The sequence below is a fragment of the Sceloporus occidentalis genome, unplaced genomic scaffold (assembly GCF_023333645.1).
Source record: "Sceloporus occidentalis isolate IW3139 unplaced genomic scaffold, rSceOcc1.0.p SCAF_4, whole genome shotgun sequence".
Taxonomy (NCBI): Eukaryota; Metazoa; Chordata; class Lepidosauria; order Squamata; family Phrynosomatidae; genus Sceloporus; species Sceloporus occidentalis.
Window position 1 is genome coordinate 196,250,052 of NW_028316984.1, and position 23,988 is coordinate 196,274,039.

A 23,988-nucleotide genomic window follows, 5' to 3' on the forward strand; every position below is an offset into this window, starting at 1 on the left:
CCAGAGGGCAACCAAATCTAGTGGTTTTAAGTTAAAGGAGGGTAGATTTTGCTTGAATTCTGTTGTAGGTTTCAATTTTGATTTATCTTCTATTTTCCCCTGACATATTTAAAAAAAAAAAAACCCTAACACATCAGTTACCATTGTATCAGATTGTACTGCTATGCTAAAAACTAACTTTTTGTGCCTGTTTGCTTATTTCTTTAATCAATTTATATCCCACTTTCTCTCAGTATGGGACTCAGGTACAGCTGAAACCCTATTTGATGCAAATGTTTTTTTTTAAAAATAAAATTGAATAAACAATTACATTAAAACACCAAACCATCTGTCTGGCGTGTTTTGATTGTGTCTTCCTGCATGGCAGGGAGTTGGACTGAATGGTATCTTCCAACTTTAGGATTCTATCATTCTAAAGCAGTTTAAAATGAAGTGAAAAGGGTAAAAGTATAAAATATTCTATTAAAAAACCTTTCTGGCACTGTAATGAAAGAGACAAATAAATTTTAAAAAAGGTCTTTGCTTGCTGATGGAAACAGAGCAAACAGGGCAACAAATGAGCCTTTTGTTGGAGGGAGCTCCACAAGTTTGGAACGGTCACCAAGACGCCTCTCGCCTGGGTCCTCATATTATCAACGGACAAGAAAATACATTTTGAACCTGTAGTGGGCTCTATCTGGGACAGGGATGGGCATCTCTGATGGATCAAGAGGCTGAATTTCCACCACTGGAAACATTACAGAAGCCACAGTTAGTGCTAAACATGAAACAAACACACACAAAAGTGGACAAGAGCCCATTTCTTATTCTGGAAAAAAATGTATTTTTTGATGTGAAATAGTGCAGCCTGCAACCTATTCAAAAGGGAATTCTGCCAGAAAGAGAGTGGAAGAGTGGTCTGGGGAGGCTGAGGGTACAAAAATGGCCTTCAGGACACCCCAGAAAAAAAAGATTATTTCAAATCTGCACCTGCTTCTCTGCCATGTTGTCCAGGTGATGGCTTATGGTGATTTGGCTGCCTAGGAGCCTGGCTGGCAGGTCGGTCCATATAAACAGATTGTCCCATTAGGATAGTTTCTGCAGTTCTTGTCAGCCTTGGCCTCTGACCCTCGCTGAGTTCTCCAGCACTGTCATCAGTATTCTAAAGCAAAAGGGAGAGAAATAGGTCTGAAAGAAGCAAGGGGAAATCATATTTGCCTCCATAGTCTTTTGGATGCACACTGTCCACAAACTGACAATTTATAGAGATCTATCCTGCTTCCCAGCCCAGCAGCCACTCAATCTATGTATCAATGTGGCTGGGGTGAAGAGTGAGAGAAGATAGCCTCTGGAATGCCTTGAGAAACATGTTGCTGTTCCTGCTCCTGCACTCCCCTGAAAGCTAGAAAAGCACTGTGATTCACTTCGAATGGATAAACGGAACTTGTAGCCCCTTTGAGGCTTACCGAGTGAAAGAAGTTGTAGCATTAGCTTTTGTAGACTTGGTCTATGCCCTCCATGCAAGTCTACAAAAGCTAATGTTGCAACTTTGCAAAATGATATTCCAGACTAACACGGCTATGTCTCTGAATCACTTAGACCAGGAATTTCAGACGTCCTTCTCTAGGGGAGCACATCCTCCCCCCTGCTTTCTCTTGGCATTTTCTACTGGTCAGTGAGGATGACAGGTGGCTTCTATACTATACAAGGCTTCTGCTGTGCTCATTTACATAAGGACACGGTTTAAAGATTCACCTTTTTAAAAATCTGTTGTGCTTCCCCCAGTATTTTTTGGATACCATGTTTTGCTGTGCATTGTAATGTTAAGTCATGTAAACTGCCTTGGGTGATGTGCAAGACAAAGGAAGGCAGGGATAGCATTCCTAAATAAATAAATCAGTCCTGGCTTCCAGAGAGAGGAGACAGGGAAGAGGGAGTACACAGCAGTAACAGAAGCAACTTCAGCAATTGCTGGAGGGGAAGGAATAGTAGTGGCTGCCTGGATGTGTGTAATAGAGAAGAAATTGCGGTGAGTCAATATGAGCAGGATGCTATAGGGAAAAAGTAGTGGTAAGTGAACCCATTTTCCACTCCATGCCTCATCTACCTAGACTACAAAAAATAATCCTGCTCTGGAAGTAGAAGAAACTTCAAGATTTAACCGCTGTAAACCATTTGATGCAGACTGAAGTATGGACGCAACTCTGTGATTCATATTATGCTGATAAAAGAAACTACCTCAGATCCACAGATCTCTTCCTGAGAAGCAAGTGGAGCTTGGTTTAATTTTGAAAAGAGAGAGAGCGCCAGATCCCTGTGGTATCCTTTGTGAGGCCTCCGCAGCACTTGTCCTTCACTGGGGGGATCGTAATCCTGAAAGATGCATAAGAGAATTGTGTTGATTGGTGATTAAGCCATACGTCCTCAAAATCAGTCATTTTTCTGAATCATTATATACTCTGATATATCCACAGACTCAGAAACAGCAGCAGCTAAGTAAAAAGGAATTTCAAAACACTTTGTGATGAGGGACACTACAAGATCAGTGCTTATGAAAGTATAACACTTTACATGCCATATTCTGTAATGCCATGAATGCATGATGCCTTATAATATGCAGTATAATATAATGAAAACAATGTTCCTAGATACTGAAAGGTCTGTGGTTTTTCCCTAAGAAGAGTGTATGTGTATACATGTGTGTGCTATTTCCATACAATAAATAACCTAAAAGACTAACAGAGAGCCTGCCCTTTCTCCCATATAAATACCCTGAGATTCCACTACTTAAGAATGTATAAGTAGGTTAATGCTAACTCTGCCTGACTGGCTTTTAACATTAGTTACAAGATGCATGCTTAGGTGACCAGAGATGATAAAAATGACCTTCAGATACAGATTAGCTGACAAATGGCTAAGAGCCCTTGTTCCTTCAGTCTAAGAGACAGGAGTGAGGAACCATGCCAGCTTAAGGATACCATGCCCATCACTAAACCAAATCTGGGCAATGTCCTTGCCCATCAAATGTCACATTTAGATGCAAATAGACAGCATGGTGTAATGGTTTGAGTGTTGGACTAGGACTCAGAAGACCAGGATTCAAATTCCAGCTCAGCCATATAAACTCACTGGGTAGCCTTGGGAAAGTCACACTCTCTCAACCTCAGAGGAAGGCAATGGTGTCAAACCCCCTCTAAAGAAACATGTCAAGAAAACCCTATGATAGTTTCACCTTAGGGCTGGCCTAAGCTTCCCTACAGCTTCTGCCACAAGTCTTTAGCTAGCACTGAAAAATGTAATTAAATTCATGTGATGGAACATTCACACCTTTAAAAATAAGGTGGGCTGCTATCTTGGTAACCAAGTCAGTCATACAGAAAGAGTGACCCATTTGCTATTTCATGAAGTTGACACATGACATGTTTCACCTTTTTTATTTGCAAACTGAACTGTTTGAGTTTGTTCTCTCAGATTCTGCTGCTCTTTCTGCAATTCATTTAAACAGTGAATAGTTATTGGAACTTTAATAACTCACTCTAAGGTATAATGAAACATTCTCTGCTCATTTCAACTGTCTAATGAAAGGATTTCATTACCATCTCTTGAGCATCATGAAGAGAGTTGGTCAAACTGTCGCTAAGGTTTGGAAGAGAAAGTCCTCCCTCTGCTAAAGCTAGAATAATAGTAAGAAAAAATACACACAGTTAGGCAGAAGACTTCAATTACCTTTCACTCACAAATATTTCCACAGTGAAAAATATGTTTTGTAGATGAGGGTACGGAGTGTCTCTCTTTGTACTTTCCATACATTTCTTTTTGCTTTAGTTTGCAGACACTGTTCCCCTAATCTAAAGCTTCTTCAACATCAGTTTTAACCCTTTAAGTTGAAAGGGCTTTGTTATTTTCCTTCAGATTTTTTTTTTTTCAGATGATCCCAGGCCATCAAGAATCATACAATTACAAGACTATGACATCCTAGCCCATCAGATCTTGCTGATCCCAATGAAGCAATGTGCTTTACTTCAATTAGTTATGGGAAAGGCAGGTGAGTGGAAAAAGAGATAATGGCCCTGTACAGATGGGCCCTTTGTGGTGCGTTCACGATGTGCTAGGGTTGCCTCAGGGTGGTGCATGCACACGCCCCGCAACCTTAGCACTTTGTGCACATGCTGCTGTAACGCAGCGCCATACAGACGGCACGCGTAACGGTTATGTCGCAGCTGTGCAGCCTCCAAACGGGGTTGCACAGCTGCGACGTAACCGTGCCGTCTCTGGCACTTTGCGGTGTCACAAAAAGGAGCCATTTTTGGAGCTCCTTTTTTCCTGTGCAGGAGCGCCCCGCAATTTGTATGCTGCAGTGCTCCTGCGCAGCAAAGAGTGGCGCCGAGGAGGCGCCTCTTTTTGGCGGTCTGTACCCCACCATTGTGTCCCTATAGCAGAGATCAATGGCTTGCTTCCACAGTCTCCGTGTACTGCTTTTTGAATGGTTCCCCATGCTAAAGATAATCGATACAACCCCAAAGTCTTTTACTTCAACAATTCAATGTGTAAAACACCTTGATGTGATCTCCAAGAAGCAACCATGGGAGCAGGCAGAGGAATAGTTCCCAACTGCCATTTCTATATATCTTATGAATTACACTTGTTCTCTTAAGGAATGTGCTGTCTCTTCCTACTCTTGAGGGATGCACAGTTCTAAAAAATACTACAGCAAGGATGGATGGATGGGAATAGTTTCACCTTTTGCAGCTAGCAGTTGTCCGTAACTACACAAAAGTTCTCCTTCTGAAATTGGCCTGTCCACAGTCTCTGTTTCTGTGGTGGTTGGACTGCTTTCTTCTGTTGAAGAGCCAGAACTAGGGGTATGCAATGAAGGAGATTGTGCCCTGGGTTCCTGAGACTGTAGATCATGGGGCTCAGTCAGCACTGAAGCTGGCAAAACCAAGTTGTCTGGTTCTTCATGTTTAGCCACAGACATGATCCTAAAAATGACAAAAAAGAATGCACCTTTAAAAATTGATGACACATACCTTTTTTTTTACTCTGCATAGTTTATTGAAGAAAATAACTCTTCCCTCATTAAACCTAATGTTATTTCCTGCCTCCATCCCATTATCGCAGCTTCCATTTGCACTGCCACTGGAATAAAAGCAACAAAGATATGTACACTGTACAGCTTTCAAGATAATAGAAATAAACTTGATGGTTAGCCATAAAAATGCATTTCCCACAGACATCTTGAATGGATAGGACCATTTAGCTTAGCTCTGTTCATCAACTTTGATACTTTCCTGCCCACAGTAACTGCTTCTTCTAAAGAGCCACTTCTCATCTCATCAAAGCAGCAACTACAGGGAAGGAATGGGACAAAGTGAAAACACTGAAATAAGAAATAAGACTTCTGCTCCCAATGAAATTTTCTTTGAGTCCACAAATTTCTAGCATCGCAGTAAACTAAAACTTCAGTTGAGCCTTCAAAGTTTAGGCATCCAAAAAAAGGGGCACACAAAGCAGCCAAGGCAATACCAACACAGTAAATATGAGATATAGAGAAGCTGGTAGCATAAGCTTCCTTAGACTTGACTCTATTTCCCCAGATGCATTGGGTCATATGAGGAAATAGATACAAGTCTACAAAAGCTCATGCTACCAGCTTTACTCTTTCAGTTAGTTTCAAAGGTGCTACAAGATCCCTTTGCATACTCATTTTTTAGACAAACATAGCTATGTCTTTCAGCAATTAGTTTTAGTTGTGAATGATTTTCAATACCTTACTCTCTGCAGAGAAATTTGGGAACTGAAGGAAAATTTCATGGTGGGGAAAGATTCCTATTTGGAAGGGCAAGTGCACTTCTGCTCTTCTCCCCCCACCCCATAACTATATTCCTGCATCCCACCCACCCCAGGTAAAGGTAACAAGAGAACAACCTCATCCAAGTAAAAGAGCTGCTTTATAAGATAAAGCGCTTTATGCATGTCTTTCTCACTACAGCTGAGAATATTACGGAGGAGGTTAGAAAGTGATTTTATGTCAACTCATTGGACTCACACAGCTCTTGGATGATAGGCACCTTCCTCACTCTGTGGGCTGGGCTTTTCTTCTTCCAGAGGAAGCTCTGCATCTTCCCAAGGGTTCGGAGGTGCTGGTTTTCCTTTTGCTTCCATGTCTGGAACATGTTCTGATACAGGAGGACTTGGTGTAACTACTTTGGGTGGTGTAGTCACAGGGGTAACTACAGGTGTGTGAAGCAGGCTAGCAACAGCTGCCTCCAGTCCTTTTTCAAAAAAAAGAAGACAAAGAAGAGAGGGAGATAAAAAGAAAAGGAATCCAAAGCAAAGCTACATTTCTGGGTCCTTTGTACAAGGATTTTCTCACTGCAGGGACCCAAGCTTAGTTTAACAGCCAGAACTGGTAAAAATTATTACTTTCAGTTTTTTATTACTACAGGTTGAGCATCCCTTGTCCAAAATGCTCCAAAATTCAAAACTTTCTGAGCACTGACATGATGCTTCAAGGTGGTGGCTGCAGTACTCCTATTTCTTCATTAGAAAGTTGGAAGCAGGCCACTGAAAGTCTTCCTGCAGCTCTGTAATATTGTTTTCCCCCGCAGTGAGGTTGGCTAGAGACACGAGGCTGGGAAGAGACACAAGGTCTGTGAAAATGGCAGGAGGCATAGGTTTGTGCCAAGAACTGTTTGGTTTCTGCCATTTCACAGATCCTAACATCTGTCTCTAGCCTTGCAAGTACAGTACAGTGCAGTACAGTGGACCCTCAGTATCTGCGGGGGATCCGTTCTGGACCCTCCCCCCCAGATACCAAAATTCACAGATGTTCAAGTCCCATTGTCCTCAATACTGGTGTGGCCAAGCAGCCATGCCACCACTGGGGTCAGGACTTCACCTCATCCATTCTCTATCCCTCCCTCCTTGCTTTCACCTGAGGTGGCAGGGACCTCTGATGCAGCCACCATTGCTGCTGCTTCTTTCTCCTCTTCCTCCTCCTGCCTCCTTCCCCTTCTTCCTCCCACTGCCTCCTTCCTTCCCTCCCTCCCTCCTCATCCTCATCTTCCTCCTCCTCCACGGTTTCTTCCTTTTCCTCTTCCTCCCGCGTCCTCTTCCTCCTGCTCTTTCCTCCCCCTCCCCATCTTCTTCCTTCTCCTGTGGCTTCCTCCCACCTCCTCCTTCCATCTCTCCCTCCTCCTGCACTCTCTTCCTCCTGCTCCTTCCTCTTCCTTCTCCTTCCTCTTCCTCCGTGGCTTCTTCCTACTCCTCCTCTCACTCCTTCCTCTTACTTCCCCTGCTTGAGTCTGCGGGTGCTTAAATCCGCAGATGGCTAGTCCAAGGATATGGAGGGCTCACTGTATTCCAAAATCCAAAATATTCAAAAATCCAAACACCCAAACACCTTTGGTCTCAATTATTTAGGATAAAGGATACCCAACTTCTCCTTGTTTTGAGGTTTTAAAAAGCAGATCTCCTTTGTTCAACTGACCAATAACAACACCAATGGCATTTACATTTCTATACCACTTCATTGTAAACTACGCACTTTCTAAGCCATTTAAAACATAATAATAATAAATAAATAAACTGTTTATTTATAGCCCGCTTTTCCTGGGAGATCAAAGCGGGTTACAACAGAGTACTACACAATGTACAATTTACAAACAGTATTCATATAAAAACCACAATAATACATCAGATTAATTAAAAACAGAGTAAAAATTTACAAGATAAAACCGAACAAACTAGCATAAAGTGCTGGTGCAATGGGGAGAGAGTAAATCTCATAACATCTGGGGGAAAGCCTGTTGGAAGAGGAAAGTTTTTAACTTCTTCCTGAACAGGTCAAGGGAGGTAACCGAGCGGAGCTCACCGGGAAGAGAGTTCCAAAGCTGCGGGGCAGAGCTAGAAAATGCCCTCTGGGCAGTCACAGAATATCTCGTTTCAGGAACCCTCAAGAGTTGCTTCCCGGCCAACCTGAGAGCGCGGGGCGGATTATATGGGGAGGGGCGGTCCTTCAAGTACCCTGGGCCCAAGCCATTTAGGGCTTTATATGTAAGCCAATTGCCCCCAACAAGCTGGCTGCTCATTTTACTGACCTACAAAAGAATGGAAGGCTGAGTCAATCTGGAGCCCTCTGGGATCCAACTCACAATGTTGTGCCTGCAATACCAACATTTAACCACTGTGCCACCCAAGTACAGCCATGCATGTGCCTTTGGAACAGGAAATGAATTCCCTCTGCCCAACTGAACGGAAACAAGAGACAGCTTACATTCCAGCTGGGCTGAGATCCAGCTGGTTTTCAAGATACTTTAATTTCAAAAGCAGAGTAGAGAGGTTTTCAATGGCCTTTCCATCTAGCCTTCCAGAGGAACCCTCCAAAATTATGCATGAAATTCCTTGCCTCCTTGTGCACAGAGAAGGACAAACGGATGCCTGTAAAGAGGCAAAGCTAAATGACCAAGAGAAACACCATCACCCTGCCCACTGGCTTGATCCTGGGAGAGAGGGAATTTGTCCCCAGGACAATCCTTTTCCATACTTTAGAGAAAAGGTGATGGCTAACAAGTAAGTAAACACTTTTTTGTAACCTGGAAACATGTTTGGTTACCTGCTCCTGTTCTTAGTGGCTGTCCACCAGCATTTCCATCCATTTCAGTCACCGATAGAGAGGACTCTGGGGTTTTTACTGGAAATGGTTCATTTAAAGGTGGTGGTGGTGACTGAGGCGGTGTGGCTTCAGGTGTGACCAGAGGAGTAGATAATGCAGTTTCCTGAGGAGGAAGAACAGCACGTGACAGCAGTAAAAAGAATGGTAATTCCAGTACATGTGTTGTGTACCTTCAAGTAATTTCTAATTTATTATGACCCTTTCATGGAGTTTTCTTGACAAGATTTATTCAGAGCTGGAGTGCCACTGCTTCCCCTGAGGCTGAGAGAGTGTGACTTGGCCAAGGTCACCCAGTGGGTTTCCATGGCTGAGTGGGGCTTTAAATCCTAGTCACCAGAATCCCAATCTAACACTCAAGCCAATACACTATGTTAACAAACCCTATTTTAACATATATACTTGTATATAAGTTGAACTCATGTATAAGTCAAGGGCAGATTTTGGGGCCAAAATTGTGGATTTTGATATGACCCATCGATAAGTCGAGGGTAAAGCTTTGAGACATGTAACAAAGGATGTAAAGGAAGAAGCAAAGGGAAAAGATGCCAAATAACTTAACACTTCCCAACAGGCATAACAGTTAGTCACCCTGAAAGCTGGATGGATGAGGGAACTACAGGTAAATGGCAGCTGTGTGATGTAGAAGAGAGGAGGCCAAGTGCAGGCAGGGCTAAAAAGATGTAATGGCAAGAATGAAGGTACAGCATTTACTCTTCTCAAAAAAAGAACCATCCCCTTCTCTGAGTAAGGAGAGAGCTTAGTCCGTCCTGGGAGAACATAAAAGAAGCATCAGCTCCTCTCTTGGCACTTTTTTGAGAGGAAGCACCAAAAAGCTGCTCCCACTAGAACTGCCCTGCCCAGGCATTCAAAAAGTCCAGAAAGTGGTGTAATGGTGGACAGTGTAGAGAGGGGCTGGAGCTTCTTTTAGGGTCTCCTGAGACAGACTAAGCTCTTGGTAGGCTGGTTCCTTTTGTTAGGGTACAGTACTTATACTGACCTGTGGACAAGTTGGCTCAGGCTTTTTTGTGACATTTTTTAACTAAAATCTCTAGACTTATACATGAGTATATATAGTACTCTCTCCTAGTTCTTCAAATTGAATGCGGGGGGGGGGGGAGCAGGAGCAAGTCATCCAATAAGCAATCTCACCCTTTCTCAGTAAAGGAGGACTAACAGGCATTAATGATTCCCAGAAGGGAAATATTACCATGAACAAATATTTCATATACTGAGGATCAGCAGAAGCTGGGTGAGGTTGCAAAGCCAAAGCCATGAGAAGCCTACAAATCAATACTTCCTCTCTGGTGGGATGTTTGAAATCTAGGGCCTGGTGGGATAAACAAGTCCAACTTAATGCAGTTAATCCTTGAACTATAGACTCAGATAAAACTGATGGAAGAACATAAGGATGGGTTTCTGTGATCACAACTTAAGCAGGGATTATTGATTTTCTTTTTCACTTCTAAGTGCTTCTGTCCACCAGACAACGTAGCTACATGTGCTGTATGAAAGCATAGCCAAAGAAAGAACCCTCACACAACTTCATATTCACCATCCTTCCTCAAATCCATTTATAAGGTATGTGCTTTTACTAGTGTTTGTTGTTGTTGTTGTTGTGTGCCTTCAAGTTGATTCTGACTTGCGGTGCTCCTAAAGTGAACTATCATGGGGTTTTCTTGGCAAGATTTGTTCAGAGGAGATTTGCCATTGTCTTCTTCTGAGGCTGAGAGTGTGTGACTTGCCCAAGGTCACACAGTGGGTTTCATAGATGAGCAGAGAATCAGGGAATTGAACCTTGGTCTCCAGAGTCCCAGTCAAACACTCAGTACTTGGTACTGTTTTTATTTCTAGCCCTTTTTAATGGATACATTTTAAATTCTTTTTAATTCTACTGATAGTTTAATTTCATTATCATATTCATCCATTCATTCAATTCAAAGCGTTCGTTTATCCCTTTTCAATCCACCAGGGCTGCTGAGGCAATGCCTAATCAATAAAAACTCTTCAAAAAAATTAAATCAACAGCTAAAATCCAATTACAAATTTCTTCCTTAAGAATGATTCTAAACCAGACAAGTAGGTAAAAAAAAAAAACCACAGCCAGGGCAACCACTCCTAATTTTAAAGGCAATGGGATATACACACTATTTACTGCCCAGCAGAGAACCCTACAAGAGTCAGAAGGGATGGAGCCAGCCTAACTTTCCTTGGGAAGGACTTCCATAATTGGGGTGCTGCTACAGAGAAAGCTCTTCCATATGTACCCCCCTGCCTAGTCTCACAAATTTCAGGCAGGTTACATATGAGGAGGAGATGGTCTTTCAGATATCCTGGTCCCAAACTGTTTAGGGCTTTATAGGTTTTTTGCTTCTTCTTTGTTATGGTATGTTTGTACAGTTGGCCCTCCCCTTTTGCAGATTTGATTATTCACAGTTTTGATTAATATGTTCTCTCTAGGAATCTCTAGGTCCTCCAGCATGACTCTGCCAGAAGTTGCCCATGTGCTGGAGAACACAGAAGTCCCTAGAGAAAACACTTCTCTAGGCATTTTTAGGTCTTCCCAACATGATTTTATGATCAACTTCTGGCAAGTGTTGATCACAGAGTTGCACTGGAGGATCTGGAGATTCCTAGAGAGGTGCTCTCCCGTGTAAAAAGAACAGTTTTTTTATGTGTGTTTTTTCCACAGAGAATGTGAGGGACCATTGTACACATACATACGTATACAAACATTTTCTATGTTTATTCATAGGTATTCAATTTTTGTAAGCTGCCCTGTGATAGATTCCCCTTAGGGTCACTGTAAGTCAGAAACAACTTGAAGGCACATACAGCAGCAGCAGCAACAACACTTGAGTCCCTATTCTGGGGAAAAGGCTAGATAATCACAACAATAATAATGATGACAATCTAAACAATCTAGCTCCTCCAAAGGTTGTGTACTACAACTTCCATCATCCCCAATGTGGAAAGGACAGAAGCTGAATGAAAAGAACTTTTGTTAATACTGAGAGAGCAGGTTGGGAGGGAAAGGAGATACAACACTGACCAAAATTAATTAGCTTACAATTATTACCAAATATCATGGTTTAGGCTGAAAACACAGCAAGCAATAAAGAAATTAAATAGTTTTTTGTGGGTTTTTCGGGCTATGTGGCCATGTTCTAGCAGAGTTTTTTTCTTACGTTTTGCCAGCATCTGTGGCTGGCATCTTTAGAGAATGCTTTATGTGTGTTTTTTCCACTGAGAATGTGGAGGTACCATTGTACACATCGCCAACCACAGATGCTGGCGAAATGTCGGAAAGAAACTCTGCTAGAACATGGCCACATAGCCCGAAAAAACCACAAAGATGCCGGCCATGAAAGCCTTTGACTTTACATAAGAAATTAAATGTTTATTCTTAAGCATGAGTATTTAAAAACTTCCCTTTGAAATTACAATTTAAATGGCACACAACAGCAGCACCCATTTATCACTTCATATCACTGTGGAGTAACTACTCAGAGAAAATGAACCAAATTAGCTTCCTGCTGATTTCAGATACTATGGCCCGTTACAGATGGGCTAAAAGTGCACACTCTGCACGTGCTAGGGTTAGGAAGCGCCAGTGCTTCTGCACCCCCCAATCCTAGCGCGTGCAGAGCACGCACAAAATGGCGGCAGCCGTTCCACACGGCCACTGCCATTACTATGCCACAACCGCAACGCCTCTAAACGGGGTGGCGCGGTTGTTACGTAGTGGGGCCGCGCAAGGGCGCTTAGTGCGCCCTTTCCGCGGCCCTGGAAGGAGCTCCATTTCGGAGCTCCTTCCAGGTTTGCGTTGCTGGGCGCAGCCTTTAGATGGCTGCGCCCAGCAACGCAGAGGAGAAAGGGGCCAAGCAGCCCCTTTCTCCTCCTCCCCGCCACTGTGGGGTGTCCTTGGGGCTTGAAGCCCCAAGGGCACCCCTTTCCAGGCCTCGGGTAAGCGGCCTTTTGCTGAGGCCCCAATCCGGTGGGGAAAGGGGCGGGTGCAGGTCGCCGCTTTTTGGTGGTCTGTAACGCGCCATAGTATTTTCAAGAAAAAACAAGTACCAAGAAATGCTAGACTGTGATTCTAAAAAGTTAGAATGAAGACATCAAAAATTTATTATTATTATTATTAGTAGTAGTAGTAGTAGTAGTAGTGGTAGTAAAATTGCCCTGTATTTAACCCTTTAAGCTGGCATGGGGAACCTGAGTTCTGGGGGTCTTAATCCAGCTTTCCATGTGTCCCTAGAAGTCCATATCCCCTTCATCATGAAAACATCAACTTGGTGATTTCCCAGAGTTGGTTTGGGTTACTTTCCTGCTCTAAAAGGCTGAGATGACTCTGCTGATGCACAGCTATTGGCAGTGAAGAATTTTATGCCAGGCTTTGCCCTACCAGTTTGGTTTTGGCCCCAGACATGTGAGTGAGACTCCCAAACTTGTCTGAGAGTGAGTTGGATCCTGGGATTCTCTAACCTTGATTCTGCTCATCAGCTGTATATACACCCGCCTTGCAGCAAGCTCAGTTGCCCAAAGCAATGACTCCTTCGGACCCAGAAGAGAGCCAAAGTCACTGCTAAAATTTAGGAAGATAGTACAGGAGGATGAAGTGAAATCCTGAGGTACACTTCAGTAACCAAAGTAATGGGCTCCAGAAATTGTACAGAGATTTCTTCTTCGTTTACCCTCTGAGTCTGGGACTACCATGTCCAAGTCAGGGCATGTAACATGCTGGCTAGCTTGGGCCCTGGCATCAGATCTTAAAGTTATTGTGCTGGCCAAATGGCCGTAATAAAGTTATTATTATTTATTATAAAGTTATGCCTTTTGTTTATGCCTTTGCACTTTGAAGGTGCAGGAAGTCCAAGAAGCACCTCCTTTTCAAACATTCTTCCCCTGGGTACACAACCAAAATGAAACAAGACATTAGGATTACAAAAAGATTAATTGTCCTTAACTGCAAATCCAGAACAGGAGAAAGCAAATCACCTTTTCTGGTAACACTGTTGGAGGAACGACTGGAACAGAAGTTGCTTTGTGGGTCTCTCTGTCTCCAAGCATGGTAGCCACTGTCTCAGCAAGTGCCTCATTCACAAATCGTCGAATCATTTCTGAATCCACTGGGATGCCAGCATCCACAAACAACTGAAAGCCAGCAGTACCTGCAGCTTCAACTAAAAATAAATTGAAACGCATGTAAAAGCTAAATTCAAATTGATGAGTATTTATTGTTTGGATTTTAAGAATCACCAGTCATGTTTTCTGAAATAAAACTTCCCCATTGTCTTTTACCCCCTCCCCACGTCTGTCCCCCAGCCCAGCCCTGCTGTTCGTGAAGGTCAAGGAGTCCTTGGAAATGGTGTGCCCTTCTCAAGTCCTTAGCTCCCCAAATTTAATAAAAATATTTCCAGGCAATTTCCCACCTAATAGTCTCTCCAAAATGGACCAAAATTGCTGAAAAATGCTGCAGCTTTGCTCCCCTAACCCCCATATCTTAGAAATGAACCAGATTCTTTATAAAACTCAGTTCCAGTCAAAACCAGACATGAGCTCAATCACCTTGTTTCAAATCTGGCCAATTTTCAGCCACTTTTGGGGGGTTCTTGCATCTTTCTAACGTTTTTGCGGCATTAGTGCAACAACCGAGAAAAAATATTTCAGAATATTTTTAATGAGATCTGGGGGCTTTGGCACCCTGTTGTGGCCTGGGGAGGGGTGGGAACAGAAAATGGCTACTGCCCCTTCTGCACTTGCTTTTCCCTGGTGTAATGGGGAAAACCCTCACAAGCTTCCAGCCAACATAAATGTTGATTAATACTTGACTAAAAATTTTCTGAACTGCCGTGGAGGACAACTTCAAATCAAGAGCATAGGTTTTACATCTCCTTCAGATTTGCCCTGTGGAGAATTTGACAGCATCATATAATAAATATGATTTGCTGTACTGGGTTTATTTGATGGCATATTGTTTGTTGCTATTAAACTGAAAAAATTGGTGTTGGGGTGAGGGAAAGGGGTAAAGAGAACTATTTTTGCATGTTTGGGTTAGGTTGAGGAAATGCAAGGTTCCACGTCTGAATCAAGCTATGCGGACCATGGGCCTTTCCTAAATTCAGACTGTTTGCTATTCAAATCTTGGTTCCATTTGAGGAATTGGAAGAGATGACAGAGAGAGGGAAAGACAGTGCTGCTGCTCACCAATATCCGATGACACAGATAGACTGTGCTCACTCTCTGAAGAGTTTATGCTGGGCACTGCCTCTTTCTGTGTTGGATACATCCCATTGATGATTCGCGCCATTACTTCTTGCTCCACCCTGACAATATAAAGAAGTTGTATTTTTTGTCCATTTGCCTTTAAGCTGTTCAGCATCCTGAGTACATAAGAGGAGAATTACTTTTGTTCAGGGGTTTCCTACTGCTTTCTACACCAAGTTTTTATTCTTGCCTTTCTAGCTTTTCATGCCTTTGGCCTAATCCACCACTTACAAATTTAGTTGTTCATCTTCCATGGAGGTTTTCTTCAACCTGATGCCCTCCAGGTGTTTCGAACAACTCCTCCCCAAATTACTCATCACTGACTATGTTGGTGAAGAGGACTTTCTCCAATCCCTTGGAGCCATTGGGAACAAGATAAACCATAAAAATTTCATAGTGCCAGTTTACTCATCTGGAATAAATTTCCCCAGACCAAGGCAAATAATAAAAGGGAGACAAGCTTTTCTTGTCTCCAAATACTGGAATATTTTCCAAAATATTCAAGAGGACACCAGTCTAGGGAACGCTTCACTATGGTAAGCTGAGTTAGGTGTTCCTTTAAATAACTGTTTCTGTTCTTTACTAACTATCCTGAGGCTTAGGTCTCTCCCACATTAACTCCACGGAGCCAGCTTCTTCCCTTCAGATTCTGCAAAACCAATTCTTTGTTTTGTCTTGACTCACAGAATCATAGAGCTGGAAGAGTCCCCAAGTGCCATCCAGCCCAACCTCCTGCCATGCAGGAATACACACTCAAAGCACTCCTGACAGAAGGCCATCCAGCTTCTGTTTAAAACTTTGAAAAGAAGGAGATTCCATCGCACTCTGGGGGAGTGTGTTTCACTGTAGAACAACTTTTACTGACAGGAAGTTCTTTTTAACATTGAGGTGGGATCTCTTTTCCTGTAATTTGAATCCACTGCTCCATATCCTGGTCTTTGGAGCAGCAGAAAACAAGCTTGCTCCTTTTTCAATATGACATCCTTTCAAATATTTAAATATGGCTATTATGTCACCTCTTAACCTCCTCTTCCCCAGGCTAAACAACTCCAGCTCTCTAAGATGCTCCTCATAATGTTTCCAGATTCCTTATACTGCATGTCTAACCAAAATTAGTACAAATCTACCTTTCTCATCTCTTCTCCTTCCCTTCTTTCCTCTCTGCCTCTGTTGTGCCCATAACAGTAGAAGTTTAGACCCTAGATTCCTTAAGGCAGAGACCTGTTTGTTTTATATGTGATAGTCTGGAAAAAACTATCTACTTTGATGATGCCACTAGAAGACAACAAAGTATATGGAAAAGAATATGTCACAAAGAACAGAAAGCAAAATACAGTTCATCAACATTTTATGATCACACCTCTGAGAACTCACCAGTCAACCAGTTTGTTTTCCAGGGTCTCCCGTTTTTCTATGATCTCATCCAGAACATCGGAAGAGACTTGAGGAGGAGGAGGAGCAGCTGGTGGAAATGGGGGGCCATTATATTTGGGGGATTCTCTTTCTCCTCGTCTGTTGAACTCTAGAACTGGTTCTACAAATTCTGGGATGTCAATATCCTCATCTTCTTCATCCTAATGGCAACAAATATTTCTTCAGCACAGCCAGGGAAATTTTCACTACCTTTTTATTAGAAATAAAAATCAAACTTCTAGGTTTTAACACTCATGATATTCAAAGAGTGCAACAAAGGAAATCTGAATTTTGTTTCATATGACGTTGTGCAACTTAAAGAAAGCATACAAACCTCCACTTGTATTAGAAGGCGCATTACTGGAGGCGACTCTTTGGGCTGGGACTCTAAAAGTAGCCTTGATGGCAATTCTCTAGAAGTCCCCATAAACATTATTACATCCTGAATCTTTGTTTTGTATTCTCTGCTGCCATCAGCAATGTTGCCGTGCACCAAACCATATGAACAAAAAGAGAAAAGACCACACTTTGAAAATGCATGCAGAGAAAACACAAACAGCAAACATCTTTCTTTACTCTACCAAACTTAACATCTTTGCTGTTTGTGTTTTCTCTACATGCATTTTTAAAGTGTGGTCTTTTCTCTTTCTGTTCGTGTGGTTTGGTGCTATGGTTAAAGTAGCTGCACAGAATAGAAAACAAAGATTCAGGGTACAATAATGTTTATGGAGACTTCTAGAGAATGATGTCTGGCAGAACAACATAATGAGAGTCAATACATAAAATATTCCAGAAATACCAAAGAGAAACCTTTTATCTAATCAAATGTCAGGAGGAAATCGCTGAATGATAGTTGAACAGTGAATGGATGTGAGGTTCCTCCCAGTTCTGTGGTGAAAGCTGCAGGTGAAAGTTGGACAAGGGCATTCTACATCATTAAGAAAGAATAGATTTTCTTGTGTAGACACAAAACAAAGACAGCAACAACCCAGGATGTGAGCAATAGCTATTGAAAATGATTGCTAACAAAAGATAATCAGAACCTAAACGTACCTACATGACCTGCTTCTTTTTTCACTTCAACCACTGGCTATGCAACATACTGTATATAGCAGAGACTAGCATCAGTAAACAGGTGCCTGTATTCAAAGAAATGTGCCATGCATACATAAAGTGTCTGTAGCCCTTAACAACCAATGCAAATTGTCTGTGGAGGGGAAAAAACATGAGTCTGCTGCAATATATGAATATACAGTCCGCTCCATCAGCTCTAATGGGAATGATGCTAATTAATGCTTAAGAGGCAGGGATGGATGGCAGCTTATTGACACACACCATGATACCTTTAAATTCTACTCAGTTGGCTTCCACTTGTTATGAAGGTATGGATTTAATTTTTTGTTCCATTTACATTGCAAGAGACAGAACAGCAATAGTAAAAGGCAGCAAACTGAGAGTGAGGCAGGATGTCTTCTTTTATTTGTTTCCTCCTTGTTTCCTTTTGGGGGGGAACAGAGAAGACAAAGGTCAAAGAATTCTCCTGCCTGATGAATGCTGAGATTAAGGGGGGTTTTCCCCCAGAAAAAGGAATTGTTTGTCTCTTGAAAGAAGTAGAGAAAGCTCCTTACTGCATCATTCAAACCGCTGTCACAATAGAACTCAGATCCTAAACTGGTGAGCATAAGTTGGCTTGGTGTGGCAAAGTAGGTGACCATGCTAATTGGGGGATAATGAGAGTTATAGTCCAAAAAATAACTTTGCAAGCCCTAGGGGAGGTTCTATTGACCACTGAGGAACAAGAGCTACAGGCTCTTCTAAGTGCTACATGTTTTTTAAGTGCTGCTCTCCACATGTGTGTTTGCACAGAAACCATAAAGAATGTTTTCTCACCTATCTCATGTGCTCACAACCTTCATGATGTAAGTACGTATTTATTCTTACTCCCATAGCACAGATGAAAGCCTAAGATCAAATGTGGCCAGCATTCCCAGGGTCATAAAATGACTCTGTGACAGACGTATGACTGAAACCCAGATCTCCCCAATTCAAATGCAAGAACCCACTCACTGGACCACACTGTTCTTAAACCGAGCTTTCCTATCCCAGAAACTGGTTACCACAGAAACTGATACGTCTCTTCAGTGCAAAGTTCAAAAGACAAATGATATTCTACACATTAATACCCACATGCCTCATTAATTTTAAAGTTCAAGCAAGGCTTCTATATCCTTCTTCACAAGACTTAAAAACTGGCAAACATTCCTCCCCAGTGGAATATAGGCAATCATAGTGGTAATTTACTCTGACAGCAAAAGTATAGTTTGTTATCCAAATGTCACGTTACTGGACAACATTTCTTCCATTGGATCTCTGTAACAGTTCTATTAAATCCAGCCTGCCCTGATGATATTAGGACAGAACACACATGGCTGAGCTGAAAATACTCAGGGGGCGTGCAGTTGCTTTCTTGAGCGCCAACTTCTTTTCAACATTTTTTCGGGGGAGGACAGGGGCAAACACTTACTGGGTACATGTTGTCAATGCTATGCTGTAGTTGTGTGTTGCCCTGGCTTCTGCAACAACTGGTTCAAGCCCTATTGCTTGCCTTCCATCTCATTAGTCCTTGCCAGCATTTAAGATCAAGTTTAAACCAATACTAAAGACCAATCTTTTCCAGCAGGCTTATCTAGATTATTTTTCACATTATGATTTTTAATTTTTATGTTGGTTGTTTTTTTAGCTGTTTTAGTTTCATAGGCTCTTTTAAACGTGTTATGAGTTTAATTTGTTGTTTTCCCCCACGTCAATCTCTAGGAAGAAGCAGGTAAGAAATAAATATTATTTATCATAATAATCCCTTAACTTGATGGGACACCTTGTGTGATTCCATTGGTGAGGTCACACTTCCACCTTTGATGCAACGACATTATGAATTCCCGGAAACAAAGCCACATAGGTCAACGCACAACCAAACTAAACAGCAGTGATGGCAAATGAGGTCAAGGCCAGAGAGATCAAAACAGGATCAAAAGATGCTGAAAAGAATCAGCAGCCAAGCTAAGGAAAGGGTATTAAACACAGTAACCACTGAACAGGGAGGGAAGTCAAGAGTATTCTTCAACTCGCATACTTTTCATAACGAAAAGTGAATGTCATGCCAAACAGTTTACAGATGTTTTTTGTATGTATGCACTTCCAGCAAAGCTGTTAAGAGGATTTTCTTTTCATGTCTGAAATATTTTTCTATTTTTTAAAATGAATACATATATATACATGTTTCCAGATGAAAGTGAATTCCCACACATCTTCCAGTCCATCATCTATGCAAAAGGAAGCCAAACGTGTGCTGGAGCTAGAATGTTTTAAAGAATTTGTGTACGAATAAAAGCAACTCCTGAAAAAATGGAAAGGAATGGGGGAAACAGTGCTCCCATCTTTTTTAAAAAATGATTGTCTTTGTGTCTTTTATGGCTACTTTCTTCACATGATGTGGAAGGAAAAGGCTAGGCAATTCAGTTTTTCTTTTTAACAGAAAAGAAATGCTTTTTCTAAGCAGAAGAATTCTTGCTTCTGACATTATAGCCTGTGCAAAAGTTTATGGATTTTTGTATAAAGAAAAATCTGAATTAAAATGAGAAAGAAAACAAACTGCAAAAAAATAAAAACAGAAAAACCCACCAAGAACATCAAAGATAAGAACATCATAATTGCTGAAAAAGAAAAAAAAATGAAGGAAAGTCTGTTTTACATAGTTCAAATTGCTGAAAGTAGACTTTTTTATAGGACTGTGGCAAGCCAAGCTTATGGACTATAGGAAACAGCAAAATAAGAAGCAAAAATGGTGGATGGATGAGACTCAGTGGATGGAAGAAACAGCCAAATAAGAAAGAAAGAGAGGAGAGAAGGTAGGAAATAGCACAGCAAAAGCCCCTCTTCTGAACAGTCTATGGTTTAAATCCAAGGCGCATTACAGACCGCCCCTTTGGGGCGGCCTGTAGGCGCACCTTTCCCCGCCGGATCGGGGCCTCAGTGGCCAGAGCAGCAGCCGCTGAGGCCCCGATTCGCCACTTTCCGGGCAGCAGGGAAGTGGCAAAAGGCCCCTTCCCCGCAGCCTGGAAAGGGGTGTCCTTGGGGCTTCCAGCCCCAAGGACACCCCGCGGCGGCGGTGAGAAGGAGAAAGGGGCCATTTGGCCCCTTTCTCCTTTGGTCCACTGGGCACAGCCATCTGAAGGCTGCGCCCAGCGGACCAAACCAGGAAGGAGCTCCGAAACGGAGCTCCTTCCGGGGTTGTGGAAAGGGCGCCCTAGGCGCCCTGCCGCGACCCTAATATGTCACTACCGCACCGCCTCGTTTGGAGGCGGCGCGGCCATGACGTATCGATGACAGCGGCCGTGCGGAACAGCCGCCGTCATTTTGTGTGCGCACAGCGCGCACTAGGGTTAGGGCGGTGTGGAAGCACCGCCCCGCCTTAACCCTAGTACACGCTCTGCGCGTACTTTCCTGCCCGTGTGTAACGGGCCCAAGTTTCAACTCTAACAGTAAATGCTGAATTATCATGTTCCAATTGGTTGAATAGATCAATGTTAGTTGGGATTAACAGTTACGTTTAGGCCTATGTGACTCCTTGTTCCATCATGAAAGCAGCTGCCAAAAGTATTGTAGCAAAAAAATCTAGTTGGAAAAGCTACGTGCTGTAAAAGAACTGAGCTTGGAAACCCTCAGAAATTCCTAGCCAGTAAGATAACTGGTCATGCTGGTTAGGGTATTCTGGGGGCTGTAGTCTTCAAAGGTGACTTTTGCAAGATCTGAAAAAGTGAGCAAGCTTAGTAAACTTGAGGACTTGCTTTTCTAGAGGAATCCCCCCAAATATCCCAGCATGTACAAAATGTTCAGTCTCACTCCCACAGAGAGCAATACCGTGGTTTTCTGTGGTTTTTAAATCCCTGTCCCGCAATATCTGGAACAGCAACCCATTTGAAGATCACAGAATCACAGAGTTGGAAGAGACCACAAAAGCCATCCAGTCCAATCCCCCTGCCATGCAGGCACACACAATCAAAGCACCCATGACAGATGGCCATCCAGCCTCTGCTTAAGGCCCTCCAAAGAAGGAGACGTCACCATTCTCTGAAGGAGAGAGAGCTCAAATGTCAAACAGCTCTTACTGTCAGGAAGTTCTTTTCCTGTAGATTAAATCTGTTGCTCTGTATCTTAGGACTGGAGCATGGCTTTGGCATGGCTTCCGGACTCTTAGGATGCATGCATCATTTAAACAGCATACCTCCAAAGTGACCCGAAGCAGCTTTATTTTGGCCTGTCTGTATGGGCCCTCAGTCTCTGGAGCAGCAGAAAACAAGCTTGCTCCATCCTCAATATGACACCCTTTCAAATAAAGGGCTATCATATAATCTCTTAAATGTCTCTTTCCAAACTCTGGTATGCTGGCCCTCTACTGGCTCCTGAAGCCCTGAAGAAATTGGCCTGTTACAGACTGCCAAAATAAAGCTGCTTCGGGTCTCTTTGGAGGTATGCTGTTTAAATTATGCATGCACCCTAAGAATCCGGAAGCTGCACCAAAGCTGCATTCCAGTGTGGCTTTGGTGCGACCTCCGGACTCTTAGGACCCATGCATCATTTAAATAGCATACGTGCAAAGAGACCCGAAGCAGCTTTATTTTGGCAGTCTGTAACAGGCCATTGCAACTGTAAAAGATTCTATGAAGATACCATGATTTCACCTCTCTTTGTATACATGTGTAACCAGCTCCTATTGCATGTTTTTTTTTCATTAGAGGCTTGCCTCTTTTTTCCATAGGCAAGAACCTCCACAGTTTATGCTGCTCCCACATGAGTTTACAGTGCTTCAGAGAAACCATATGGATAGGTTTTAGCTGAGATTCATATGCACCACGGAAGTCAATAGTCATGTTGCTGCTGATTGCAGTAATGAGTGCTGAATTTTTACAAATGCTGTTTGAGGAATTTGCTTCTGCATATGTCCTTCTGGCATTTATAAATTAATGAAATAAGCCTACTAAGATTATTTTAATTGACAAAAAGGTCTTTAAAAGGCAAACTTTTTTTCCCTCTAGTGCAAAAAAGGTTATCATAAAACTCACCTGACTGACATCAGTGACATCAAAATGAGCACCAGGAAGTTTCAGTTCTTCATCCTGGAGCTGACTACCGTCTGGAGAGGCCTACAAAAGCACAGCGGAAGTAAATCTAGAGGTTTAACTGTAGAAAGCAAGTAAACTGCTGAACTGCAATATAAGAACTAATCAAATGTCACAACTTTTAATTCATCTATTAATCTCTTGCAGGGAGGGTAACCAATCAAAAGTCTTCAGGCATATTAAATATTACCAGTAGCATATATGTGAAATATGATTTCTTGTACAGCCAGCATGGGGTAGTGGTTTGAGCACTGGAGTATGACTCTGCAGATCAGGTTTCAAATCCTGGCTCAGCCATGTAAATGCACTGGGTGACCTTGAGCAAGTCACACTCTCTCAACCTCAGAGGATGGCAAACTGCAAACCCCCTCTGAAGAAATTTGCCAAGAAAATGCCATGCCTGCTCCCACATATGAGTTTACAGTGCTTCAGAGAAACCATATGGATAGGTTTTAGCTGAGATTCATATGCACCACGGAAGTCAATAGTCATGTTGCTGCTGATTGCAGTAATGAGTGCTGAATTTTTACAAATGCTGTTTGCTTAAAGGTAGAAAAATCATGGATACCATGGCCATAGTGAGCTATCCTCCTTGAAAATTACCATGTCTGTGCCCACCCATCTCCCCATCCCCACTTCTTTGAGGATGCTGAAGAGACTAAGAAATTTGCTCTTCCAAACAGAAGTGAAATGGTGAGGCCAAGGGAAGCCCTGTCTCCTGCAGTAAGAAGCTAAATGCATCTTCCTACCAGTTGGGAGAAAGGTGAACCTTCCTCTGCATCACTGGGAGAAAGCAAGTAGTACAGATTTGTGCAGATTTTAAGATCCAAAGCATATATGCACAGTCACCAAGTTCAGTGAACCTTCTGTGGAGTTTCAGTGGTCTTTAAAATCAAAAAAACATTTTTTTTCATGATTTCATCTACCTTATAGGAACCATCTAAGCTACACTCAGCCTTTTTTGATCCTTAGTATCAAGGAAAAGAAGCCCCAAATCCTATAAATCTCTAGATCTACAGTCAGAGAATCTACAGGCTGTCACAAAAATAATGGAAATTAAAGGAGGTAGAAGAAATTGGCTGTGCATTCACAATGAAAGCTTCTCTGAAAAGTCCCCTACTGATAGGCCAACCAGAGCAAATCCACTGAAGCAACTAGTGACTGTAAATCAAACACACTAATCCAAAAGAACTATTCTACAAAGATTACCAATAGGATTCAGACTAAGAGATGGTAAGCACAGCCATTCCTTAACATGCATATTTATTGTTTTAAACTGATTTTATCATAACCCACCCTGAAATCTTTGGTTATGGGGTGGGATATAAATATTTAAACAAATAACTAGCTATTTCAATTAATAAATAAAATATTTATTCCCAGAGGATTTTTTCCTTTTTATTGCAGCTCACATCTCCTTGGAAATGTGGAACAGCAGGAACCGCAATCAAACCTGTAAGAACTCTTTGTCCCCAT

The 23,988-nt window shown here is 42.3% G+C and overlaps 1 protein-coding gene across 1 annotated transcript in view; it reads right to left on the reverse strand.

The window, feature by feature from the left end:
* Nucleotides 1–23,988, reverse strand: part of KIAA0586 (KIAA0586 ortholog) — a 109,547-nt gene that overhangs the window by 47,908 nt on the left and 37,651 nt on the right. The window contains exons 20-29 of the mRNA XM_089522804.1: nucleotides 22,456–22,536; nucleotides 16,298–16,497; nucleotides 14,864–15,039; nucleotides 13,655–13,839; nucleotides 8,597–8,759; nucleotides 6,029–6,254; nucleotides 4,720–4,961; nucleotides 3,576–3,652; nucleotides 2,218–2,352; nucleotides 970–1,141 (exon numbers count right to left, since the gene is read on the reverse strand). Of these exons, the coding sequence (XP_089378930.1) occupies nucleotides 970–1,141; nucleotides 2,218–2,352; nucleotides 3,576–3,652; nucleotides 4,720–4,961; nucleotides 6,029–6,254; nucleotides 8,597–8,759; nucleotides 13,655–13,839; nucleotides 14,864–15,039; nucleotides 16,298–16,497; nucleotides 22,456–22,536 (1,657 nt within the window). The remainder of the gene's footprint in view (nucleotides 1–969; nucleotides 1,142–2,217; nucleotides 2,353–3,575; nucleotides 3,653–4,719; nucleotides 4,962–6,028; nucleotides 6,255–8,596; nucleotides 8,760–13,654; nucleotides 13,840–14,863; nucleotides 15,040–16,297; nucleotides 16,498–22,455; nucleotides 22,537–23,988) is intronic.